The sequence below is a fragment of the Motacilla alba genome, chromosome 1 (assembly GCF_015832195.1).
Source record: "Motacilla alba alba isolate MOTALB_02 chromosome 1, Motacilla_alba_V1.0_pri, whole genome shotgun sequence".
Lineage (NCBI taxonomy): Eukaryota > Metazoa > Chordata > Aves > Passeriformes > Motacillidae > Motacilla > Motacilla alba.
Window position 1 is genome coordinate 29,585,928 of NC_052016.1, and position 19,620 is coordinate 29,605,547.

General features: G+C 35.1%; 1 protein-coding gene across 1 annotated transcript in view; it reads right to left on the reverse strand.

The window, feature by feature from the left end:
- Positions 1-19,620, reverse strand: part of LTN1 (listerin E3 ubiquitin protein ligase 1) — a 31,089-nt gene that overhangs the window by 5,209 nt on the left and 6,260 nt on the right. Inside the window, exons 7-24 of the mRNA XM_038158909.1 lie at positions 19,177-19,350; positions 17,897-18,087; positions 16,570-16,708; positions 15,069-15,854; positions 14,539-14,580; positions 13,162-13,354; positions 10,514-10,753; positions 9,368-9,515; positions 8,963-9,113; positions 8,070-8,271; positions 7,008-7,167; positions 6,738-6,842; positions 6,339-6,481; positions 4,404-4,539; positions 3,194-3,338; positions 1,904-2,117; positions 1,368-1,605; positions 484-558 (exon numbers count right to left, since the gene is read on the reverse strand). Of these exons, the coding sequence (XP_038014837.1) occupies positions 484-558; positions 1,368-1,605; positions 1,904-2,117; positions 3,194-3,338; positions 4,404-4,539; positions 6,339-6,481; positions 6,738-6,842; positions 7,008-7,167; positions 8,070-8,271; positions 8,963-9,113; positions 9,368-9,515; positions 10,514-10,753; positions 13,162-13,354; positions 14,539-14,580; positions 15,069-15,854; positions 16,570-16,708; positions 17,897-18,087; positions 19,177-19,350 (3,482 nt within the window). The remainder of the gene's footprint in view (positions 1-483; positions 559-1,367; positions 1,606-1,903; positions 2,118-3,193; positions 3,339-4,403; positions 4,540-6,338; positions 6,482-6,737; positions 6,843-7,007; positions 7,168-8,069; positions 8,272-8,962; positions 9,114-9,367; positions 9,516-10,513; positions 10,754-13,161; positions 13,355-14,538; positions 14,581-15,068; positions 15,855-16,569; positions 16,709-17,896; positions 18,088-19,176; positions 19,351-19,620) is intronic.

The following is a 19,620-nucleotide window of genomic DNA, read 5'->3' on the forward strand; positions in this document are numbered from 1 at the left end:
AATCACTGTTGGCTCTGGGTTGAAAAGCCTTTTGCATCTCTGCAGTTAGGAAAGGTATTAATCATTGGGCTGAGGTTAAAAAGGAGTTTTAATCAGTTACCACATCTTCAAACCAGAAAATTCACTGGATTCAAGCTGTATAAAACACATAGGTTAATTTTGGTCTGTTTCAAGTAACTGAAATTACCTGTGCAGACAAATCCTGAATAAAAGTAAAAATTTGCAGAGATTTCCTAATATAAAGCATATATATGGCATTTAGTCCAGTAACTGCACCTAAAAACAACTGCAAATACTGTCTCCAGTTTTAGTGCAAAGGACCCAAATATTTAATATTCTAAATATTTATAACCTTGTTGTCATAGCTATGCAATTTTTTAACATCTCCTGGCTTACAGCTACTCTGCTGCAAATTTCAATCTTTTAACATATTTTAAAAATATGGAAGACAGTCTTATAAAAAGTGAGGGAAAAAATACACACAATGCCAATTCCTCCTCTTCATCACCATATGACTTGAGATCTTCATCATCGAATTTAGGCAATTCAGGCATTAATCTATAGAAATATGGAAAGTAAATCAGGTTTAATTTAAAAATTATTTTAATAAATTATTTTAATATATGTGATGCACAGTTCTTTGCTTATCAACATCCACATTCTGACAGGCAATAAAATAATGGCAGTTAGTCCTTAACAACAACACAGAATCTTTCAGAGACGTGTCACCATTGCAAAGATGGTTCAAGAGCGACAGCCAACAAGCATGTATCCTTGCTCACTTCTCTTTCCAGACCTGTTACTTTTCCTGAACCATGCTAAAATAAAATGCTCTATCAGAATAAAGCTATTGCAACTTTATGCCTCAATATAAGTGAAAAATAATGGTGGCTGGCTTAAGCCATCTGCCTTGCAATCTGCATTTTGGGGAGCCAAATGCACATATTTTACAAATTCTGTATTGTCTCTCAGGGTATTAGAAACATCCAAGAAGTTCAGAGCAATACTACCTATCTATATTCACTTTCTTACCTAAATTATTAAAAATAAAAACATCATACTATTTAATGGTAGTGTCAGGCCCAGATAAAACCTGGAATATTTTAGTTTACATTTTAGGATTCTATGAGTGCTAAAATAAGGGCTAAAAATAAATACCTTTCTTAAGTCTGCTAATACAACTAACTTTAGCATTCATAGTTTTATATAGTGTCCTCCAAAAAAGAACATGAATTGCCCAGTTAAGGATTTTCTCCCATAATGGAACATGATTTTGCTACAAGTGCATATTCTATAGCATATTTAAAAAAAAAAAAGGGGCAGGAGGGTTGAGAGGCAATGAAAGTGAAAAATTTGTTGCTTCTTACTTATGCAGCATATGGTAGACAGAAACCTGTACAGGTCGAGCCCGGAAAAGCAACAATGGAGAGAGTGTGTTCAGTAGAGTCTGGATTTTATCTGGAAGATTTGTCTTCTGGCCTGCAACAAACTTCAGTGGCAGCTTATGGTTTAAGAACTGGTCCTTTGAGATGTAAGTTAGAGCTTCACCCAAAGATGATAACACAGAATTCTGAAAAGAACCTTCTGATGCATTGTTGCTTTCTCCTATTTAAAAAAACACAAGCTGTGATGCAGAATGTACGGATAATACCATAAACAAGTTCTGTTGGAAACAACTCAAGATTGCACTTGGCAGGTTCCATCTAATTTTAACAATATGCAATCACTTTACTAATTAACATGTAAGTGTTAAAAAAACTGAGTTGCTATAAACTCTATTTACATTATATTCCCATAAATTCAATTCATTTTATTCCCATAAATACAATATATTCCCATAAATGTGGCCTGATCAGGTCTATTTCAGAACAGCTTGGCTGTTAGCCCCTTGTCATATACTTGCCTGTGATTTTCACCAACAAGGGTAACAGCAAATTGTGAATTCCCTCAGAAAAGAATTCCTTCCATTCACTGACCAAGTTCTTAGGAAGATTTGCAGTACTGTCAGCAGCTGCAGACTCAAAGTAAGCACTAAGGGCAGATGCCAAGTCACAACTGACACAAGCAAAAATCTGCACAAGTGGGATATGGTAAAGCAAACGGCTTTCACTTGTTGTCTAGGAGGAAATAAACACAGAGGAAGATTCCTTAACCATAAATTTGCTTTAAAATGTTTCACATTTCCTATCTACACCAGAAAGCGTCATTTCAAAGACAATTAAATTGCAAGAACCATTCAAAAATTCTGTTGGTTGGGGAGGTGAGTTTACAAATAGAATTTGTACTTCAATAGAACTACCTGAAATGAATTTCCAAGTCTCACCAACTTTTAGAACCATGGATTGTTTCCATTATATAACCTTTCTTATAATGACAAAAAGAAAATTCAATGGACAACACACTACTAAAAACTGGAAATTACTGAAGTGGCTACCAGGCGAATATTTCCTCTCCCCCAACAGAGGTGCTTTCTTTTTATCTTTGTTCTTACTAGTTCTGTCAGAAAGAAGTGTCATTATCAATGAAAAATATTCCCTACTTAGTCTACACAACAAGATTTTCTTGTAAGTTTGTTGTTCGTTTTTAAACCAAATACATAGTTTTAAAGCACGTACCATTAGGCAAGATTAATCCTGAGACCAAAAAAGGTCACATGAAGTTTCCAGCCTGCACTTCTGAATGCATAGGTGACAGAGAGTGACAGATTCTGTATATTTACTTGATTAATCAGGAAGTAGTCATCTGACTACTAACAATACTGTCCTCTTTCCTAACACTATTAGAATATAACTTTCATATTTCATGTGATCAGTTACATATTGAAATGCAGACACTGCTTTTCATTCAGCTATTTTTGATGTATCATGTTAACCTCTGTTTTAAAGAAATATTATTTTTCAAGATAGAGACCTACAGCAGATATATTTCAAAATTATTCTCCAATTACCAATGCCATTATTATATATCATATTACTTGAAGAGTGAGCTGATTTTATCTCCATACACAAAAAGAAACTGGACAGTATAAGTGCTTGTGCTTTTAAATCTTTGTCCAAAGTCCAACATAAACAGGATTTTGTGCAATTCTTCTTATCATTGTGTCAAGTATTTGGCTGAGATTGCAGTGTCATTGCCATATTCAGGGAATTATCAGAAAGTAAGTACATTAAAAGTGAAGATGCCTCCATATTACCTCTAACCAAGCCAGCATGGAGCACATCAAAAAGTCCCACTCGTTATCAGCCAAAGGAGCTGCAGAATGTTTCAGCAACAAGGGAAGGTAACGCATCATCTCAATGTTGAAACCAAGCAATTGAGCACTTGCTTCTTTCAGACTGCTGTAATAAAAATACAACCAAAGCTCATATAGATTCATGTTGTAGACCTGAGTATTTATATTCTTGCCTTCACTCCTCCTCACAGGACAAATTTGTCTGGCACCACCATGCTGTATCATATGTGCTTTTGATATTCCGTCTTTCAAAAGTAGAATGCTACATTAGCTGCCAAGTCTAATGAAGATTCCTAAATTACAGATTGATACATTTCTACAATTTAAACATTTGCTCAATCAATATACTTACCTAAACTATGAATTTCAGTAATTTTAATTAAACCAATGCAAGAAAAATAATCATTTTAAGTTACTGATTTAGGAAATATTATTAGCCCTCAAGTCCAAATACTATATATTATAGGTTTAGATTACTAGGAAGAAATTCTTTCCTGTGAGGGAGACCCTGGTACAGGTTGCCAGAGGAGCTGTAGCTGCCCCATTCCTGGAAGTGTTCAAGCCCAAGCTGGACAGATCTTGGAGCAACTTGTCTTACGGAAGGTGTCCCTGCCCATGGCAGGGGTTGGAACTGGATGATCTTTGATCCAACCCAGAACACTCAATGGTTTTATGATTATTACAACTTTGTCGCCTGGATTTTTCTCACTATAGTCAAAAAAATTAATCGCAGTATATTTTCACTCCTTGCTGGAAGCTTTTCAAGTTACATTTTTGGGTCCAGAACTTTAAAAGACATCTAAGTCTGGTATGCAGGGTTTTTTTCCTGCTACCAAAATAAACAATCAGAACTTGGAACTGAACATCAGCAACACCTACAAAAGTTGGTCAGTTCTGAATGCATTTGAAAACAGTTGATATCTTTCAAAAGCCTTTACAAAGCTCCTCAGTTTCCCAGCCTTCCAGGTACTTTTCTGCAGTATGAGTTAGTGATTACCTAATGACAGATATATTAAGCCAAAGTTTCTACAAAAGCTCAAATATGTAATATTAGAGCAGTAGATGGCAGTTGTACAGATTGATTTTATCTGAATTAATAACTAGTCTGTATTTTTAAAATCTTGTCTTACAATTAAGAAAAAAAGTCAAATTATCTCAAAGTTGCACATACCAGCTAAAAAGAAAGCTGTCCTCATTATCATTTTTCCAAGATATTATGACTTTCAGTACTGCAGGTAGTAGATGATCACAATCAATACTTCTATCCTTCAAGCAGGAGTTCAAAATGGAAAGACATCCAAATGCTCCTATGATATAATAAAAATGCAAACTCAATAGTCTTAATTATCAAGACAAAACGAACATTAGAATGTGTGTCAATAGAACTTAATTTTAATATTGTAAGACAGTCCGGATAATACCTAAGCTTTCTTCTTTGAACACTTAATCCACAAATGTCATTGTTAAATCAAAATACAATATCCAATCCAAACTTTTTAAAATAAACAGTTCCTATAAGATAAGGTGATAGTTTATAAAATCTATAAAAAGGAAAGATACCTGCTAAGATTGAAATTTCTTTGTGCTACTAAAAATACAGCAAGCTAAGCAATAATTTAGGCAGATAATTAAGACAATGCAACTGAAAGCTGTGAATTCTAATATTATTGGAATTATTGGAGTTATTGGAATTGGAATTATTTGAGTTATAGTCAGAATGTTAATTTTTACTTTTAGAGTGAAGTACAACTGTTGCATTAGTACTGTTTTCCACTTTTAAGAAGAACTGTATTTATCTAGATTTCTTGGAGAAAATGAACATTTCCAACAAGTACAATGACAAAAAAAAAAAGTAACACATATGCACTGCAAAACCAACCAAACAAATCCCTGCTTCACTTAAGTTCAGCAGCATTTTTTTTCAGCTGCTGAAAAGACACTATTGGAATGGTAAGCCTACAACCTACATCCTACTTTATGTGAATTTGGATATATATGTTCTGCTCAGGAATCCCTACAAAATTGAGAAGTAGTAGAAGGAAAGTACCAATTACAAATAAAAGGCCTCCACAACAGAGGAGGAGTGAGGATTCTTCCATTTTCTTCTGTTCAAAGTTTCACAGACACATTTGTTTGCCTCACTGGTTTACTTAGAAAGCCAGAAAGCCTCAACTAAGTTGAAAGAGTAGAAAACTACCACAGGAGAGATATTTAAAATTCCTCTCAATTTCTGCATGGCACTAACACTGATCATTTTTACACCTGAAGAACATCCATTTGAAGAACTCATCTGAAATCCTAAGAACACCGCCAAGTGACAGTTGTCCACAGTTTAAAGTAACAAAAGATAGTTTTTTTCAATGTAAGTAAGCACAGTTTTGTTCCAAATTAAACACCATGCATTTCAGTTTTCATATAGACTGCTAAATAAGAGTACACACAAGTACACACAAAAGCAGTAAGGGACAAAAACAGAAAGGATTTTCCTCTTAAATGACATCTAATTCATACAGATAGAAGGACTGTATGTGAGCATTTCCAAATAATTTTCTTGAAAAGCAGCACGTTTGTGGAAAAATTACACCCAGAGTGGCTATAGACCCAAATTAAGTGGCTACATTCAAAGCAATATCATAATACATCTCAACCATATCTTAGGTAATTTTCACAGATGCAGACATTTAATGTAGTGCAGTTTTCAGTTGGAGGAGCTACTCAAAAATTGTATGTGTGTAAACTGTGAAAGAGTTCTTGGCAAACTATTTAAAGACCGTCATGACCAGTTGACAATAGTAGTATTTTTGCATGCTGTGTAAAGCCTAAATGGTTCACTGAAGAACAGCAACATCAGGATGCTTTTAATAATAACAGGCTAAATATTTTCATTCTAATTTTGTATCTGGCACTAAGGCTTGTACTTTCTGAATAAGGCAGAAAATTACTATGCCAAACAGTGTAGAAGAAATAGGCAAACTGAGAAAGCATTTCTGTATAGGAAAAACAATATTACAGTAAATATAATAGCAAACTTTACTGAAAGCAAACTTTATTACAAAATAATGTTCTTAAATTTTAATGAACTAGACTGAGGTAAGAACATACTCACCATCAGTGCTGGAAAGCTCTGTCTGTGTACATGTCATAAGTTTGGCCACACAATGGAACACAAGTTCCCTTTTTTCTTCCTCAGTTAAGAAAGATGATAAACACTGAAGTGTATGCAATCTGCCCTCTGTTAATGGAAGGAACCTATTCATATAAGCAAAACACCAAGAATGAAAGAATGCAAAAACTGAACTAGGAAACAAAGTATCAGTTAGTTCATAATGAGGTAATATCCTCTGACATAACTAATCCCATATGCTAAACCAAGCCTGACTTTTACATGCCATACACAAGTATCTTCACTTTCAGCCTTCAGCTGTCAATGGTCAGAATCAGGATCATTTCACACTATCAACATTTGCAACAAACTGCGAGTTTATAGGCAGCAGTATTCAGATACCCTTCTGTTGTCTTGAAAAGTTCTTTCCTCTCCCAGGATATAGCATTCTCAGCACTGATCACTTTGGCCATGATTAAGGACCAGAGTCTTCCATGTTCCTCTGATCTGTAAAGAAGAAATACCCTGGTTAATATATACAGATGCTCAGGGCTCTCCACAAAAGCATTTGGATGCATTCTGAATGAACACACATATGGAAATATAGTGGCACTCTATACAATAAAAACTGTGAAAACAGAGCTAAGAGTAGTTTCACTTGTTCTCACATACCTGTCAAATATAGTTTGCTGCAGGCTAGCTGTACTACTCAGAGTACTGAACTCCTCATATGTGATGTGCATCTCTTCTAACATATGAAGATATTCCAGAAGCAGATAAGGAGGATTCTCCAATTCTTCAATCCATTGTAGCGAATATAACAGTTCTGCAACTAATTAAATAACAGCTGTTGTTCATAAATGACTACTGACTTGCATAAGCAAGAAGCTTCAGGTCAAGTTTGTTGGTTTTTTTTTAATATGTTTTTAATGCATTAAAGGTACTATTTTTACATGCAATCTCAGGTGCTTCAGAGCATGAACTGGTTATTTGCCATTGTATCATAACATGCAAGAGAAAAAAAGCTACAGTAATCTGTTCTAGATAGTCAAGAAATTTTAAAGCAAATTAAGCATGACATGACTCCTCTCTGTTCTCCCCCTTCTCTTTAACATATATTTATTGCAGACAAGGCAGTCAATACCTAAGTCCAGAAGAAAACCAAGTAAATTTCCTAAGAGCTAGCATGTGGTTCCTTCATCAGCTTACAAAGACCCACACTACACAATTACACTTCTCATCATGGTGAGAATTCTGGAGATAGAACTGTTCATTTGATAATGCATTTAATGCATTTAATTTGAGCATTCTTGAAAATAAAAGGAAACTAGATTCCACCTCATGGAATTAAGAAAAGTTGTTGTCTCAAACTATCTTTACATTATGGTTAAACCCTCAAAGGAGGGATACAGTTCTTGTTGCCCACTCATGCCAATGCACGGTGTCTTTTGGCAATGAACATATGTGAAGTTTTGAAAATTCATATTTCTCCCAGTTCAAAGTTCTATTGAGACAGGATGTATATAACCAAAAGAGGTCCCAGGAATAGAAAAACTACTTTTAAAGGACACCTGAACATTAAAAAAAAAAAAAGAAAGAAAGAAAGGCAACAAAAGGTAAAAGGATAATTTCTCAAACCTGTATGCCAAACTTTAACTATGCATTTCTAATTTTCAATTCACGTTACAACTACTATAAAATAAAATTCCTTTAAGTTTTACCATTGTAACTTACTTATATTATCAATTTTCTTTCTTTCAGCATCATTATTTCCATGGACTACACGATTTTTCAGTTGAAGTAGTACCATTTTACTTAATAAGGCTGAAGTACACAGATGGCCTGGAAGTTTAGTTGTGCTACACAGCTTGACACTTGATCCCAGAGGTTCACAATTCATACTAAGCCTTCCTTCCAAAAGAGGCTTGTGCATCCACTGTTATATGTGCATAAAAAGAGTATGAGAAAATACTTTGATCTGTTTAATCTTGAAAATTCAGAATTATTAAGAAACAACCATGAAACATACACATTCATATCAAAAGCATAATGGTGAGGATGACCCATTCCAGTGTATTAAAAACCTAATTGCACAGCAGTAATTTGGAACTGTACTGCTGCTCAGAAACAAATACATTTCTTTAGAACTCTATGTATTTTACAAGAAATTGTAGGGTTACTGGTGGCTGCATGGGAAATTTATGTCTTTCCTCACTCTCTACTCTATGTATATCAGCATTTTGTTGATAGACAGCAAACCATATTCTTCTGCAGATACTGGTGTCTTTCACAAAATTCATCTTTATGAAGAATTAAGTTAGAGATAAAAACATCTTCACAATATACACTCTGTCAGATAAAATTCCTGAACTGTAAAGCAAGTTGCTGGTGTTCTGCACAGAAAAGGGTAATTTCATGGATTTTGATTTTTGTCCAGTAGTACTGGATGGGTCCATAAACAGAGATTTTATACTCTTTATAGACAAAGGCTGACAAGAACCTCTCCACAAACATATGGTACTCATAAGTGCAGTGCCATGTCATAAGAAAGAAAACTTATCACCCTAGGGGACAGAGGCTTCAGGAAAGATTGACCACCCTTGTGCAATCCATTATCATTTCCATACCTCAGAGCACAGAGACTCATGCAATTTTCCCCACTCAATTTTGTTCGGTGTCACATGCTCAACATAAGCTCTCACAAGACATTCAGACTGTCCATCAGCTTCCATGAGCTTCAACAACAAATCACTGACTGAAGAGATCAAAACCTGAAGACTGAGAAAAGGAGAAAATGCTGCAAACAAGTTTGGCACTATTCATTAAGAGCCACCTGCACATTTTCCATCGATACAATGCTCCATACATGCTGTACCAGGGGTGATGTAAGTTCTGCTCTACCCACTGCCTCCAATAGGCTGAAAAGTCTCTCAGTAATACAGATGTCAATTAAATAAAGGCTATTGTAGGACTGATCCTGGGGTTTTTTTTTGAGAACAACACATTATGAAATGGATGTGAATCCCAATTACCTTTTAACATCCAAAGAGGAAGACTGAACTTGGTTCTTGACCCACAGTGCAGCTTTAAGCAAAAAGGTGCTCTGAGTGCCCTGAAGCTGATGCACAAGTGAATTTACACCAGACATCCAAGTGTGTTTTAACTTGCATACAAGTACATCTATTGTAGGGAAAAGAAAAAAGAAAACAAAACAACAAGTGGACAAGCAAAACTATCACAAACAGGTAAACTCTAATTACAACCTACAGCAAAGAGCAACAATCACATGTCTAAAGGTCCTAGAGTAGGAAAATAATTCTCTTTTCTGTGGTTACATGCAAAAACTATGAAAGGCACATACATAGCTTTCTTGTGGAAGAGCAATTTTAAATTAACTGTGACTCACAGGTAAGATTTAATTCATTTGAGAATTAGAGTGATGTTCTTGTTGTCTGCTACCATATGTCCATACAGTCTTCAAAACCACAGATCTTTCGACCAAAATATTGAGCATTCACAACATCAACAGTCATTTATAAAGCAACATTGTTTTCCAAGCTAGTACTGTCCTACTTCACTTCTATGCCAACACTGAAACATTGTATTTACTTGTATTAATTTCAGTAAATGCATGTCTCAATTTAACACCCTCAAATTCTACATTCAACGAATATAAATCAGCATCTCAGATGAACATGAACATGAGACACTGGAAGAGAGAGGCATGGATCACAATTTGTCCGGACAATTTGGCCAATGAGAATGGTTTCAGAATAAATACATGTTATCTATAAAGAAGCAATTGTACACATTTTTCCATAGACTCCCCAGATTGCAAAATGAACAAAAAGAGTACAATATTTGTTATATTTCATAGACTTTAAACAACTTCTGTAACAGTCCAAAAAGTGTGCGATATCATAGCCTCCAAGTTAGCTGATACTAACATTAAAAAAGCTTAAAAATCCTTGTAAAGATGTTCAGGACTTGATGCTTAGTAGTAACTATGGGCACTGTAAATTAAAGCACAGATTTTCATGTCAGTTACAGCTGCAAATGCTCAATGTATGTGAAGCCAGTATTCTATCATATACTTAATTCTGTTTCATGAAAAGGAAGAATTTAGATGCAATCACCACCTATGAAAAAGCTCGGCTGAAATTCTTTTTCCAGATTACCTGTCAATTGTGTTACATCCTTCCTCTGAGCACACAGCTGGAAGATGGTAAGGAGCAAGTCTTCTGAGGATGGCATCAGCAAACAGCCTTTCACTGAGCTGAAAAAGCTTGAGGCCACGTCACAGATGAAAGATACTAATGGTTCAGTATCTCCAGCTTCAGAAAGATCCTTCGCTTTAGACAGAGCTGCTTGAAGTTTATCAATAATCCTTTCAACAAAGGTTTCACCAATCAATGATTCTATTGGGCAGAGGAAAAAGACAATATGCTTTGATTGCTTGATAAACACGACCATGCAAAGATGTCATATTAATATAGACCAATTTGATTTTTATTTACTAATTTTGAATGCAAAATAACGTGCAAAACAGTTTCAGTCTAATGGATACCTAAACTCTTCTATTTCACAAACACCAGCCAACATTTCACACTGATAAGTATATTTTCTCTAAACCAGCTGAAGCAGCTTTGAAAAAGGTATTAAAGATAGAGCAAGTGCAAAGTGATCTTCCCCCTTTTACAGCCTCCTAGCTTCTGGCAACCAACGCAAGATTTCACTGTACTATTGCATACAGTCACAAACATGCTTAGATCCTTTTTCATGGCATACAAGAAAGCCAATCCCATTTATCCTCAAATTCCACAGTATCTTGTGGCAATGAGTTCCATTATTTAATTATAAACTGCATGAAGAAGTATACTTTTCTCGGCCCTCAAGACTGCTATCTAAGCATGTGTTAGAAATTCAAGTTCATCCACTGAAAGAAACAATGATACATTTCTCACTATTTGCATTTCCTATACAAATTGCAATTTTACAGCTTTTAAGCACAACTCCATCCCTAATAATTTTCACTAGAATGTGACAAATTCTAGTCTGTTTTCTTGCCTCTATAAGCAGAAGCCACTGCTTGTCTAACCATCTCTGCCAGATTTCTTTGGGCATATTCTGTTACATGTTTTCAAAAGCACATAGAATATTGCAAGTGACCAAACCTGAACAAGAATATTGCAGTTACCAAAACTACATGCAGTATTCCAGATATTAACTACATATTCAGTATACTGACTACATGCTACAATAATTTTCATTTGTCCTCTGTTCTTTTCACAGCAGCTCCTAATAAATTGTATTCCTCTTTTACTGCTTTTTTACAACCTGTCACAGGGAAACACTACAATGACTGAAGATCTCTTTTTGAATTTTAACAGGTCAGAGTCTATCATTTAATTTATACAGTTACAATTGTGTTCTTCCCATGCATACTTGTAGTATTTACTGGCTTTGGATTTCTTTTGTAATCTTTTGTATCAGTTAAGCATTCAGTATCACAACACACTGCTATGGGTCTGTGAAGTTTCAGCAACAATTATCTTCCTTTCACCATTTATCCTTTTTCCCCTTTAATTCCTTTAATCCTAGGCTACTGATCCATGAGATCCATGAAAGGGTCTCCTATTCTCTCCAAGACAATTTGCTTAAGAAACTTAGATAAGAGATTTCATTTAAAAAATCCTTTTGAAAGTCCACATACTCTATTTTGGTTTGAATGACTATGTCAAGAACCACCATAGCTCCTCAAAATCTCTTAGGCTTCAATCAATATGATTTAAAAACAGGTCACCCACCACCCAGCAGAAAATGAGCTCAGGAGTGCATCTGGCTCTAGAGTCAAAAAGCCAAAAAGCCACTGGACAATCAGCCCAAGAACACCACACACTCACAAGCACATTTGTTGAACACTCTGTGGAGAGAGGAAACAGGTTTTCCTGACGGTCCTTTACATCAGAAGTTCCAGTAAGAGAAAAAACAATCTTAGGACATCTTCAGGATGCCTTGTCTAAGAACATGCACCACAGTGAGCTGCCTGTCTGTAGTTTTGAAAACTTGGAAGAACCACGAATGTGCACAGCATCCACTGACACTGAAATATGTCACCACAGGGATCAAAGCAAATGCTGAGTTTACATGGGAAACATGAAGAAAAATTAACTCCCCCAGAAGTCTATATAAGATACTAAAATTGCAAACAAATTAAACAGGATGCTATTAACAAATTAAATAGGATGCTATTAATAATATCTATTAGTAAAAAAATCAGAAGACATATACAGCATAAGAGCACACATAAGAGTTTTTAAGACATAAAAATAAATGGAAATGGCTAAAAACAATTTAAAGGTCCTGTAACAAAGCATTACTAAAACACACATAGGTCCATAGCAATTGATTTGGTATTCCAGTTTTGAAGGTAAATTTCACATAGTATGGTTTAAAAATTCATATTATTTTACAGCACATCAGCTGATAGATCAAGCTTACTTAAATTTTCCTCAAGTTTTTAAAACTTGCAAATCTGAATCTTCTCTTTAAACCTCGCCCTTGTTTAGCAATGAGGACCAAAAAAATGGCAGCTACTGGTGCAAGTTATTGTTTACAAAACTAAATTGGATGTAGTAAACTGGCTTAAGTATAAAAAAGCTCAAAACTAAGAAACAAAAATCAAAAAAAACCCCAACCAATCAACAAAAAACTACAGGGAGAAAGCCTAAATGAAGTATTCTGGAAGATCCCAAACTCTTAAACTTATGCGAAGTGTAAGTGCAGCATTTACACTTCATGAACTCCAAAGATTATATATGCTCACCACTTTTAACGTGCTGCGACAACACCAAGCTCAGGAGGGTCCACCTTTCTGAACAGGCTGATCCTGATGAGGCTGCTCTAGGTTTTAAGCCTAGGTGACACAGATCATCCGCCAGCATTACCAGTCTTTCTCCAAGCATGTCTCCTTTCAGCCAGTCAGAGACTAAGGAAAGTTTCGTTGTGCCTGAGCATGCCTGGATCACAAAAAAAACATTCCAGGATTCTTTTGAGGGTACAGAATAATAGAATGGTTTGGGTTGAAAAGGACCATAAAGATCATCTTCCAAGTTCCAGTTTAAGTACCAACCCCCTGCCATGGGCAGGGATACCTCCCAGTAAACCAAGCTGCTCCAAACCCCATCCAACCTGGCCTTAAATACTTCCAGGGATGGGGCAGCCACAGCTTCTCTGTATAACCTATTATTAACTATTAACTTTTATTACTAAGCATAAAGTTAGTATGTCAAACTTGCACACACAGAGTGAGAATTATATCATCTGCCACAAACAGCCTTTGGATTTTACATCTGCAACAACACCCCCCAACTTTCATTTTGTCAGAGACAGCAACTTATGGCTGGATCAGATCTCTATTGCAGAGTGAAACAAGTCACCTTCTGAAAATGCTTCCTTTATGTTTCTCCTCCAATTATAGAGCTGAGGAAATTCCTACACTGGAATTAGAAAAATAACTTCTGGATGACCAAGTTGGCTGAAATAAAATCCATTTAAAACATAAAAACTGTTTACAGTACCTGAATTTCTTAAAGAAGAAAGAGAAGGTCACAAAAACTTTGTTTTGCTGATGAGCCACTGTAAGTTACAAAATCACAAAAACTCAGTATTCCTAAAATACACAGCATATGTGAGGGAAAATCCTGTGTTCCATGTACTGGACTGTAAGTCAAGTGCTATGAGTTCTTGTCCAAAGATTCATCATACACTTCCTATTTCATCCCATGCAATTATTTAAATATCAGTTTGTCAATATTCAGTGGGAAAATTTGAATACTACCTTTTCATTATAAGCACCTTGTAGGAATGATGATATAAATAATATTTTAAATGATTGGTCTAATCCCCAGCTCCATTCTCTCTAGCTTAGAATAGATGATCCACAAATCAATAATCCCTCTGGCTCAAAAAGCAAACTGACCAAAAACAGACAGGACAAAGATTCTTTTGTTTTGGCATCATTATTTCATTTTTAAGACTGTCCCCAGATTTAAATGCATTTAAATCAAACACTACTCTGAAACAGTAAGATTTTCAAACTATGGAGATTACCACAACAAACACATGTGAGTCTCAAAGCTAACATCAGAGAATGATTAAAAATTATGAATAACAAGAATAATAAAAAAATCTTAATATTTACCTTTTGAATTATCTGAAGAAAAATAACCCACTTAAGATCCATCTGAAAAAAAAAGACAAAATTCCCCAATATTTAATAAAAATCTTTGCTGATTCGGAAGCAATAATGCCATTTTTTCTGTTCTGTAGGCCTAAACAGAAGCTGATAAAATTCAGTAACAAAGTTATTGATTGTATCACTTTTGTCTTGCAAATCTTTCTCTCCCACAAAATTCAGTAAGGGACTGTATTTACACAAAAGGCTACCAATGACTACTATTAAAGTACACTGTATAAAGAAGAAAGAAGAGAGTAATTTTGATGATACTTTTTAAAAAATTATTTAGACCATATAGAAAGGGACAGAACCTTTCACCCCAACACTATCATGTCCAGCTTTCCAAAAACTACCTTTCTTATGCTGAACTTAACCCATATTCATGTAGAATTATCATCCATGCAACAGTGCCAAATAAGATTACTAGTGAACCACAGCCCACAATAACAGTAATGACTCTGATAAATATTAACAACTTGATGTACAAGTCATACCTTTGCTAAATCATCAAGAATGACTTTCCTTTCATCATTATTGTTGCAACAATGAAGTACACTGTATAAAATATCAACCAGGAAATGGGTGTCTTTTCTCCAGTCTTCTTTCAGCCAGGTTATTAAATTCAGATACAGAAACTGTACAGATGGACTTTGGTTATGAGCTTTCACTTCATTTTGGGATTCAGCTTGAGCAGGACTTACATTATTTCCCTGCTCTAAAAGTACTTGGAAAACTCTGTTTGAGGAAAAAGTGTTGAGCAGGGCAGAGAGGAATTTCAAATGCTGTTCTGACTTCTGTTCATTGACATACACAATGCTCAGCTCAGCCAGGTTGCAGACTAAGTTCTCTAGAGGTTCTTTCCTTAGACGTGACATTTGCTGCAAGTCAGCGTGAATTTCAGAGTCACCATTTCTCCCTTCCATGAGCTTTCGACTCTCAGTGTTCCTTTCAGATTCATCCTCATCTGTAAATCTGATTTTTAGAGATTTTTTACTGTTTGGTTTCATAGCACTCTTCGGATTCTGAAGAATTTCTAGCATACCAGATATGGCAAACAGTAATTTCTTGTCAGCATCCAACCTATCAACATGAAGTATACACATTTTTAAAAGATGGCCCCAAAAATCTGACAACAGTTTCTGGAAAACTTCATCTGTTCCATCATCATTGGAGAGTTCTGCTTTAGCTTCCCAGGAACTCAGCATTTCTGCTGTTTGATAAAATAATGGTCCACTTTGTAATTTGGGCTCCTTAAGTACAGCACTGACCAAAGGAATTAGCTATAAAGACAAAAAAAAAAAGTATTAAAGAACAGTGATCCAATTTGTAAAACCATTTTATTCTTTATATTGCCAAGAAATTATATAATTCTGAAAAACATTCTGAAAGCAACTCTGCAAATATCAGAATTATTTTTTGAACATTTTATAAAAACATACAGGATGGGAGGCACTTTTTTTCCCCTTAAATATAACTTTATTGCACAGTAAAAAGGATGACTTCATAGGAAGAAAAAAACCCTAAATTCAGTACCTTTACTTTTGTTACACATTGCTCTCTACAACTCCCTGAAAGGAGGTGGGGGTGGGTCTCTTCTGTCATGTCTCAAGTGAAAGGATGAGAAAGAATGGCCTTAAATTGCAGCAGGGGAAATTCAGACCAGGTATTGAAAAAAAAATCACTCGAAATGTGGTCAGGCATTGGAATAAGTTGCCCAGGGAGGTGGTGGAGTCACCAGCTCTGGAAGTGCTCAAGAGACACCTGGATGAGGCTCTTGGGGACAGGTCTGGGGATGATTTTAGTGGTGCTGGGCTGACAGTGGGACTGGATGATCTTGAAAGTCTTTTCCAGCCTTGATAGTTCTGTGTGGTTTTTTCCATATAATCTAGGGAAACTCTCAACAGAGAAGTAAATCATCACCTAAAATTCACATTTCTTTTTAATTTTGGCTTATTAAATGTACACACAATAATATTCAGTATTTCTGATTAATACCTGGTCACATATCAGCATTTGATGAATTTGGCTTTGGTCTTCTCCTTCCTGTAGTACAGCAAAGCACAGACACTCCATAAATGCAGTTATAATTGCTGAACTTTCTAAAGGACTGGCTATTGCCCTCTCATTTGACAACCTGTGAGAGGACACAGAAGAAATCAAGTAACCCAGTTTCCAAGAAACCCAGTATGAATGTTATCAATGAACCCTCAGTTATGTTGTTCTGATCCAGACACCAGTATGAGAATATAGGATCATAGAGTCATTTACAGGAGTTAGATCAAAATAAAGTCAATTTAGAAAGTTGATACACCCAAGCATTTAACAGAATCTATATCAAAATTAATTCTTCATTCGGTCTTAGCATTCAGAAAAAAAAAGATCTATGTAAACAGAGAAACCATATAAAGCCTAGCACACTGTCTTCTGTTTCAGATGGCTGTTAAAACTCTTCTGCAATTTTCCACACATACAACAGAAGTTCAGAGAGTGTCACTTTTTATCATTACAGGTAAAAAAAAAGAGGAAGAAAAAAAAAATAAAAGAGGAAAAAAGAAAGCCACCTAAAGACAGTCTCACCAGTTTTGAATTGGAAAACCTGCAATTTCTTTGCTTTTTAATGAATATTAGATCACACAAATGATCACAGAAATATTACAATCATTGTACTACATATAACAAAATTATATACACTTTTCAAACAAACCCCTACATAACTCTTCTCCAAGAGCTCTGCTAATTTCCACACCAACATCAGCAGAGAACTGATTTTTTTTAAAATTTATTTTTAAATAAATTAAATTTCAGCACTTCATAAAATATTTTCTGTATGCTTTTGAGTACGCATTGCACAGGTGAACATTTAAATTACATAGAAAGGCGGTTTTGAGGTATTTTAAAAGCAAAAAGTACAAGCAGTTTCATCCTTTAAAAATGAGTATCACGAGAATTACAGTTTGTGCACAAAGGAAATGTCAATATCACAAGGCTAATCCCCTATGTAAGAATTACACACTGGTGAGAGGAGCCTGATTCTTAAGAGATACCCTTAATTATAATAATGCTGCATATTCAAATTTGTCATGAAATAAACACAAAGCTTTGACAAGGAAAGATAAGAATGTAAGGAAAATGTAGTAAAATCAAAAGGAAAGCTAAAGGTTTAGGATGACAGCAACAGACACAAAGGAGTGACTCCAGTTTTGGATTTTGAAAATAATTTAAAAAATATAATCTCATTTATCTTCAAATGCTTAAAGATTAGTTTCTTTATTTCCAAATGTAAAAAAGACTGATTACAAATAAATAAATTTGTGGTCCATACCCTTGAATCATAGAGCTGAAAAAAACTCTGAAGTATTCCAGCTTCGGTTCCACAATGTCAGGAGGCACCTTGCTTATGAAGGGTAGGAGGTTTGGGTAGATAACAGTAGCTAATCCTCGCCCACCTTCTCGAAGTATTGTCCAGAGCTTTGGCAGAACTCTTTTTCTGGCATTTACATGACTCCAACAGTCCTACAGAAAGAAACTCACTTACTATAAATTAAACAACAATATGTTGCCTCAGAAGAACCCCCAAGGTAGTCATTTAACCTACATCCCTGTATTATAGCTGAGACAAGTCATTGTGAAATTTAAATTCTGTTAAGTTTCACTTGCCAGTATCTTTAAAATCATTTACTCCCTATTTTGGCTTGTGAAATTACTGTGATAAAACTATTTCTGCACTGTTTTAAATCAACTGACCTTTCTTATTAGCCAACTGCAATTAAAGGTTTTCCTATAATCATACTTTCATGATGCTTCATAGGAATCACTACTGTAATTAATACTGTATTTAATTTTAAGTTCTCATTATCAAGGCAAACCAATGACTGAGTTTGGAAGTATCACTAACTTCAAAACTCTTCAAAAATTTTCTGATGGTTGGAAACTGCTTTGGCACTTCCCCCTCCCTAATTTTTTTTGTCATCTGATCTATTTTATTTATTAGTATATCTATTATAGTTCAAAGTATCTATATTTATAAGAAGCTGAAAAAAAACGTTTAGGGGCTTTTCTTTGAGAAAACTTGTTCCAGTTCATTCCAGCAGTTGCAAAAGGGTGCTGCAGTGTTAAACCCTCAAAGCATCCCAGTCTATGGCAACAACTCATCCCGCTAAAAAATCCAGAGCCAGCGTTTCACTTAAAATTAAGGGGAAAGAAAAAAAAAAACCAAACACAAAACCAAACAAAAAGCTATAGAACCCTTACATTTGAAGGGGAAACAAACTAACCAAAAATGCACTGCAGGTCTTTTTTATAACTGTCTTTAACAAAGAAAAAGGTTTTAAGCATTATCTGACTTACTAGTAACTACATTTAATAAAAGGGTTTCAGGTTACCTAAATTAAATTCATAAAACAACTCTAATTTTCAGATATGCTGGACATGAAATACTTGAAAGTTACACTGAAAGGAGGAGGATGTACCCTTATGGAGTTCCTGTTATTAATCATAAAGAAAACCCAGTCAAGCCTGTCTTCTTAATTCTACACAGAGAACAACACTTGCTGAAAAGTTAAATTTTATGAAAATATCTGCCCTTTATGCTTCCCACATTACCTCAATAGTGGTCACAGTATAAAGCACTGCTTCCCAAAGAGCAGGACACACCACTGCATCACTGTCATCAATGCTGAGAAGAACAGCAGGACAAACTCTTGGTGCTTCAGCTTTCACCACCTCAGGCAAGTGCTGGCAAAAAGCAGAAATCAGCTCAAAGAAAGCTGAGCGAACCTGACAGAGGCCACAGAAGGAAAAACAGAATTTGTCACTACATGTAGTTAGTAAGATTCCTTTTAAAGTCAACAAAACCTTACAATACACCATGCCCATATTTTATCACATAAACAAAGGTTAAAATATTATTAAAAAACAAAAAAAAACCAACAAAGCAGTTATTAAATAGTCTTATCAAATATTTTAATGCAATTTGTTTAGTGATGAAATGTCTGTCAAAAGTTGTATTTTTAGAGGTATTTTTATATACCTCTCAAAAGGCATTTT